At 37.5% G+C, this 8,190-nt stretch overlaps 1 protein-coding gene across 1 annotated transcript in view; it reads left to right on the plus strand.

Moving 5' to 3' along the window:
• LOC109923763 (cytoskeleton-associated protein 2-like) overlaps positions 1-8,190 on the plus strand; it is a 14,184-nt gene that overhangs the window by 2,639 nt on the left and 3,355 nt on the right. Inside the window, exons 4-7 of the mRNA XM_020523810.2 lie at positions 1,802-2,778; positions 3,265-3,463; positions 4,280-4,450; positions 6,274-6,346. Of these exons, the coding sequence (XP_020379399.2) occupies positions 1,802-2,778; positions 3,265-3,463; positions 4,280-4,450; positions 6,274-6,346 (1,420 nt within the window). The remainder of the gene's footprint in view (positions 1-1,801; positions 2,779-3,264; positions 3,464-4,279; positions 4,451-6,273; positions 6,347-8,190) is intronic.

Here is an 8,190-nt window from a genome sequence, read left to right on the forward strand (position 1 = left end):
GTTTCCTCTCCACCTATCCTCTCCTCTATCCATCTTCTATCCGCCTCCCACTCTCTCCCTATTTATTTCAGAACCCCCTTCCCCTCCCCCTTTTCTGATGAAGGGTCGAGGCCCGAAACGTCAGCCTCTCTGCTCCTATGATGCTGCTTGGCCTGCTGTGTTCATCCAGCCCTGCACCTTGTTGTCTCGAAAGTATTTATGTATTGGATTTTCAAAATTATAACATTGTATGGGATCATGCTCATAAGTACGAGTGTTCATTAATTGGACATTCATGAATTAGGGACCCCATGTACTTTCCATTGATAAACATAAAGAAGTAAACACTTTTTTTTTCATTTGAATGACTCTAGAATCTTCACAAGTATTGAAGTGTCAGCCTCCAATTATTTGCTTGCGTAAATGCGAGCGATTGTTTGTAGTAGTATCAGATTCCACAGATCTTCACCCACTGCTCGATTGGTTAAGTCTAGCTATGGACTCGAGTGTAAACACTGCAGAAAGAGCTAGAATCATGGAATAGACATTTTTATTGCACTGAATAAAACTGGCTACACACAAATGTTGTTTGCTGTTATCGCTGCATAGATCTGCATAGTGAGCAGCATCAATCCAACAGCACCAGGGACCTGGGGCAACGGTCTGGGCACGTTTTCCCTATGTCTGTGTGGGTTTCAGTGGGATGTTATGGTTTCCTAACAGAGTAAAAATGATGTGCAAGTTAGGTGGATTGACCATGCTAAATTATCCATAGTGTTCAGGGATGTGTAGGTTAGGTGTGTCGGTTGTGACAGGGTTGACAAAAAAAAATCTGCACAGTGTTGTTATTGTAAGTGGGTGTGAACAGACCCACCTGTCCACTCATTTTCCATTGTATACCAATGGTTTCTAGCTTTAAACCTTTGAGTACAGTCGGTTATAGAAAATCACACTATAGAAATAATGGGCCCCAAAGGGAAAAGTGGGGTTGGGGCAGACTACCAAAAAAAATCCATCAAAATTGCTCAAAAATCATTGATAAGCCTAACACAAAGGATAGCACAATTTGAATAAATGTTTAATGCATATCCAATAATGAAATAAAAGTAAATTTAACACTTTACGTTAAAAAATGTCAAGATGACTTGATGGGGGAGGAGGTTGTATTGTACCTCTCACAGAAAGCACTTCACTACACAGCCCACAAAATGATCACGGGATGCCAGCGCAGAGACTCTTTTGGTGCTAACATATACATTCATGACAAAGCCCATGAAACGATCATGTAATGTCAACATGTACTTAGCACACTAATGGAATCGTGTTATAGCCAACGCAAGTTCGCATTTTAGAAATGAAGTTCCTCTATTCGTCAATTGTGTTTCGCCAATGTGAATTGGCTGTAACATGCGTTATAGCAGAACCGACTAATAGCAGTTGATTGTGACAGAAACTAGCTCCTGACGCCAAAACCTTTCCTCCAAGAAACCCAGCGAAACAGTCAGTCTGAGGAAACATCAACAATAAATTTGGCAAAAAGTAGATTTGTATCCAAAAAAAAGTCTAATGATGGAATTTGAATTCAATTTTTAAAAATCTGTAATTAAGAGTCAAATGTTGATTTATGAATATGTTATCAATTGTTGGGGGCGTGGGGGGAACCCATGTCCATGTGACTCCTGATCCACAGCAATGTGGTTGACTCTTAACTGCCCACTGGACATTTAGGGATGTGCAATAAATGCTGGTCTAGCCAGTGACGTCCTCGTCCCATGAACAATTTTTTTTTTGTGAAGTAACGTTTCCTCGTTTTCATTTATAGGTGTCCAGAGGGAAGAAGATTGAAACAAAAAAAAATATTCAAAATAAGCCACTGCAAAACAGAACCATATCCCAATTCTCTACTCAATCTGAATCCACATTGTTGAAAATGGAAAGCCCATTTGTGAATAATAATTCAGCCACTAGGGAAACAGCAATGCCTACACAGCAAATCACTCCACCTGAGAAACAGCTATTAGCTGCCCAAGAGAACAATTTGAAAGTAGAACAAACATTGAAAGGAAATGCCAATGTAGCTGTTAACAAAAGCATATCTGCCCAACAAAGCACAGAATCAAAGATGCTACCTTTTGGCCAAAAGTACAATTCTGATGTAGATCAAAAATCAAAAAGTCAACCAAAAGCCCAGAAGGTCACACTCAGCCAGTCCTTTCTTGCAGTCAAAAATGAGCGGGCCAAATTAATGATCGCTGAAAAGAACAATCAATCGAAGCTGCCTAATACTACTTTTAGCAAGCCAGTATTAGGCTCATTTCGTGGTAAGATTGTAGAATCTAAAATCCAGTCCTTTAGATTAGGTTCTCAGCAAAAGGAGAGGAAACAGGAGAAAACTGATCTAGTAACACATGCCTCTGCAGAAATGCACAATAAAGAACCCAGAGGCATAATGCACAAGCCTAGACCGAAGGGAGTGGAAAACATGCATCCTCTTAGGAGGACAATGAATGTCACGTCCCAGAGTAAACAAAAGAGTTTGACTGCAGCAACTGGCCTCCACACTACAAGCAGCCAGAAACCACTTGTAACTGATGTGCTAAATATAAAAATAGATTTTACACAATCAGGCCATGGTGACACTGCAATAGTAGCAACTCAGACAATCAGTACAAAAAAAACTACTGTGCCATTCCAAAACACCTCCAACAGTGTATCTGCAAGACATCCATCATGGAATTTTTCAAAAGTCGTTGGTAACCTAAAACCTCTAAAACAGAAAGTGCCTGTTGAAGTGAAGAGGTAACTTTTTTAAAAATTCTGAAATAGTGGTGTAGCAGCTGATAATTATATTAATTTTCAATAATTGCTGCTCTGAAATATTGAAACCAGAAGTGGTGTAAATTTTGTTTCTGTTCAGACAGTTCTCAAAAACTGAACTAACTACAGTCCTGTATTATAATCTCAAATCTATTGCATTTTTTTCCAATATAAAAAGTGTATTCAGTGTTTAACTTGGATTAGGAACTGCTTTGTGAATATGTTCATCATTCTTCCCATCTCTTAGGACTTTTCTTTAATCAAAGGAAACTGTAATGACTGTACACTTGTCATAGGGAGAGTTTTTTTTTGGACTTTAGCATAAAAATTGAAATATTTTACACACTGCAAACATATTGTTTATGCAGAATAGAAGCTTTAACACAATATCTGGATTAAAATTTGCAGTTCCAAAGATTTCTGATGGTTTCAGTTACATAAATTGGTTTAACTACTTTTGTCCTAAAGTGGAACACAGCTAACACAATCAATGGCATCAAAAGGGAAATTAGTAAAAAGACCAACAACGACATCATTGCAAAGAAAGAAAGTTGTGGAAGAACCAGTGGAATCGCGTTGGACAACAATTGTTGAGGAGGAGAATCAGAGCGAACTTGTGGAAAAAATTAACAAGACTCTTTCTGAATATCTGAAGCAGATTAATGAGGTAAAATTGTATTTTGATTTAGAACCTTTGATAAGAAAAACAAACAAAAAAAAAGGTGATTTAAGGATAGAAAAAGCATTTTGGAAGACTTGAGAGATTAGAGGAAAGTACTGAGGTAGTAGAATTAAGACATCATATAGTACAATCTGTCATTAAAGTCATCAAAGGGTATCAACAGGCCAGAAAAGAATTATCTTCTTGATTTATCATTAATATTCAACCAAAGAAATATTTCTGGAATACACTTTGTGATAGCCAGTTAGGACCTATTGCATTCCAGTGCACAACTGAAAGTCGTTCCCCTCCCAACCTGTTGCCACATTGTCACTTCTGACGAATTATGAATCACTTTTGATACATGATTCTGGCTCTTAGACTGATATCATATTAATGGCAATCGGCTACTTTAAGGAGTTGAGTTATTTTAAATGTCTTTGATCCTGAAATTGCAAACACTAGCTCTTGTCAACAGTATGCTTCAATAAGGTGTTGCTCAGCTCCCTTGTAACAGTATTTTACAAGTATGTTCCTGTAAATGGAAAAGACTTTAGATTTCACATGTATTTCTTTGTACTTACCAAAGGATAAAGGTTTTCATTTCTCCGACTGCAAACTTTTTACCTTTTTCAAGTAGTTGGATGGTCGAAGGAATCTTGATAATTTGGACCTTTTGTTTATAGTTCTAATTAAATTCCTGAAGTTTAATTTGCATGAGAAATTGTAATATAAGTTGTGTTTTTTCACTCTCTGGACCAGCCAATCCAAAAATTAGAGCACAGAAGTGGATCTTTCATATCTGAATTCTTATTTCTTTAGGGTTGTCCAAGTGAAGATTGTTTGCAATCTCTTCAAACTTTCATTGAGAGTGTTCCAAAAGCCAAGAAGTTTGCAAGATACTGGATCTGTCTTGCACAGCTTGAACAACGCAAAGGATCTGTCCACGATGTCATGACTATTTATGAACAAGCCATCAAGATAGGGGCACAGGTACTGCTAACTTTGACAATCTCTTACTTTATTTCTCTGTATTTTTAAAAGTTAGGATTGTCCTGTCTCACTGCAGTAGTGCATTGGAAATCAAGCCTTGCTATTACTGGAGTTATCGCAATAATTAAAGATTTTGTCTTTCTATACGCAGGTTAATAGAAAGCACAAAACAGGTTTCTGTACTTAATAAGAATGTCAGTTTGTTACAAATAAATAAATTCCAGCTACAGGGAAAATATTAAGAACCATCAACATTTAACTCTCTAAGCCCCTTAAGATTACCTCTACACACAAATGTAGAATGCAGTGAAATCGTCCCCGTTCAAATGTTTCACTGAGATGATTCTTTTTGACTTTGACAGGACTTGCTTCCCCTTGATCCCACCCCCTCTCCCTCTTTCTGTCTTCTCCACATTCTTTCATTTTCCCATTTCAGTTCACAATCAAACATACAAAAAACTGGTCTTTACAAGATATTAATGAAACATTTTTCACTTATACACGCTACAAGTCTTGGTTGGCATATTAGGTTTATTCCTGAAGTGACAAAGACCCAAATGCTGGTACATCTGTGCTTTCAATGGGAAAAATTTTGTTTGTCCAAGATTTTTTATTTCTATTTTCTACAATATTTATCTGTGTTCATCCATATTGTAATCTCTGCTCTGTATTCCTGTATCAAATTCTTCAGGTGTGCAGCAGCAAAATGAAACTCATTTTTATTTGGTACTGGCATGATTGCATTTGCTTATGTCTTTTAAAAATTAGATAATGTCAATCATCTGGTCAGTTTGACGGAATAGATTCTTGCCAGAATTGCAGATGACTCGAGCTGAATCTCTGTCTGTCTCAGAGAGCACATTTAGGTGTAGGACTGGCGTAGAAAAAAAATTTCTTTGGAAATTTTTAAAGTCAATATGCCACAGCAACCATTAAAGGTTCTAAAATTAACTGTTCGAGTAAGTTAGCTTACATTGTGAGAGTGCAATTATAGTTGTCTCCTTGATTTAGGTCAGCAAATAATACAGTCTGGTTTCAACAATTTAGCATTTTATTGAATTAAAGCTGGAAATTGTACCCAGCGTACTCAAATTGTGACCTCTGTTTGTTTATTAATTGATTGAAAGTTTACTTCCATGCAATGATTTAATAGACTAGCTATTAAAATACTTAGTTTTATTTACATAAGTAAATTCAATTTTCCAAGTAAAAAGTTTTTTCAACGATTAGAAATGCATGGGCAAAGCATGAGAAACTGTGGTATTCATACTTTTTCAACGTGATTAATAACAAAAGTTTATCCCAAGCAAAATTACTTTATACATCTCACACTATTTTAAAATTAATTTAAATTTTTAAATTGAATAGCAGTGATGCATTTTTATGCAATTCACACCAAACTCCATTCCTCCTCTTTCTTTCTCTATCCTTTCTTTTCTTTTCCCCTAGATAAACCCATATTTTCACCGATTTAACACATAGATTTATATCTAAAATCTGGCCCAAGATGTTGGCATTAGTAGCAAATTAGCATTAGTAGCAAGATTGATTGGTCTGAATGCTGAAGAAAGTGCTGAGGCAAGAAAGCTGATCTAATTTATGATTTGAGTTGCTGCAAGTGTTTTATTGTCTACATAATAGCTAGTTATAAGTTTTGCAAATGTTTTTTAAATGATTGGGTGTTTCTATTGATCTCCTTGCATCATCTGCAGCAGATTGTCATAGATTGATGTGACATTTGCACAATGGAGGCTTGGTTGATAATTGTAATTAATTGTGGTGCACTTTTTTGCAAATGTTAAAAGTTTTATTTTGTTTTACAGCCTGCAAATGAATTACGCAATACACTTGTAGATATTTTGAAAAACACCAAGACTCCCAAAAAAACTCATGTGGGTGAGTTGATGCCTTCTTTATATATATGTTCTGGAATATGAGTGCTCCTAGAGAGGGGGCATTCTGTACTGCTGAGCCAATTGTGCACCTTTCCTGAATCATGTATGGGGGTGATGTTCCGATATTTGACTGAACTAATCTAGAGTCTCAACCTAATGCTCTGGGAATACTAGTTTGAATTCTACTGATAGATGGTTAAGTTTGAATGCCATAAAAATCTGGAATTAAAAGCTAGTCTAATGGTGACCATGTAAATGATGCTAATTGTCAAAAGTATCTGGTTCACTAATGCCTGTTGGGGAAGAAAATCTGCTCTACATGTGATTAATAGACCCACAGCAATGTGACTCTTAACTGCTATCTGAAATGCTCCAGCAGTTCAAGGATAATTGAGGATGGGCAGATAATGCTCACCAAACCAGTGATGCCCACATCCCAGGAATGAATAAAATGTATACTTGACATCTGAAATACTGAATATATTCAGTAGTTGGAGACTTTTGATGGATGTAGGTCTTTTGACCTGAATTTATTTGTCAGCTGTGACTCAACTGGATAGTGCACTCACCTCTGCATCAGAGGTTTGTGGATTAAAATCCTACTCCATAAATTCGCAAAAGTACTGAATGAATGCTGCACTCCCCATTTATCTTCTCTGAGAAATTTCAGCGCACTCTTTCACAGAAGAACAGAAAAATTATCGTCAGTGTGATGGCTGATATTTATCCCTCAAGCAACACCACAAAACATTATCTGTTCATTAACATCTTGCTGTTTTTGTGACATTTATGTGTACAAATTGCTGCCATGTTTTCTATGCTTCAGAAGTACTTGATTGGCTGTGAAGTGCCTTAAAATGTGCCATTCATAATCTCACGATTATTTAAACAGGCATCTTTTTCCCCTTACTGCTAATGAGAATAGCTATTTTCTGGCCTCTAATTTTCAGGAATGCACAATTAGACATATTTGTTTACAGCCATCACATAAGTAATAATCAGCAATTGATGATTTGATACAAGTTATTGCAGTATTCTGCACAGAAGTGTGTGTCACTCTGTTTCAAATCAGTCATCTATATTGTTGCACCTTATTTCCTTTACACTGGTTATTCTGAGAGCACTGCTGCACTGAAGGGACCAGGAGCATAGATCATAGAATCACAGCTTGGAAAAAGGCCCTTCGGCCCAACAAATCCACACAGACCCTCAGAGCATCATACCCAGACCTATCCCCCTATAACCCACCTAATTTACACAGCCCTGAACACTAAGGGCAATTTAGCATGGCCAATTCACTTCACTTGTACATCTTTGGACTGAGGGAGGAAACCCACGCAGACACGGGGAGAATGTGCAAACTCCACACAGACAGTCTCCCAAAGGTGGAATCGAACCCGGGTCCCTGGTGCTGTGAGGTAGCAGTGCTAGCCACTGATCTTTGAGGATGCCAGGGAGTTGAGTGCAATTAGAAAGCGTATGGAATCTTGGGCTTCAGAAGTATGTATTGATCACAAAAGTAAAGGTTATGCTGAACCCTTATAAAGCTGTGATTGGGTACGTTTGGTCACCTGACTTTTTTTATTAAGATAGATATGAGGGATCTTGAGAAGCTGTAGGGATTTCATAGAATCCCTACTGTGTGGAAGCAGGCCATTCAGCCCATCACATTTACATGCCCCGCCATAGAGCATCTTATCCACACCCCTGCCCTATCCCTGTAACCCTGCATTTTTCCATGGCTAATCCCTGGACATAGTGGGCAATTTAAGCATGGCCAATCCACTTAGCCTGCACAAGGAAACCGGAGCACTCGGAGGAAACCCACGCAGACATGGGGAGAAT

This window comes from Rhincodon typus, chromosome 6 (genome assembly GCF_021869965.1).
Source record: "Rhincodon typus isolate 14 chromosome 6, sRhiTyp1.1, whole genome shotgun sequence".
In the NCBI taxonomy this organism is placed as follows: domain Eukaryota; kingdom Metazoa; phylum Chordata; class Chondrichthyes; order Orectolobiformes; family Rhincodontidae; genus Rhincodon; species Rhincodon typus.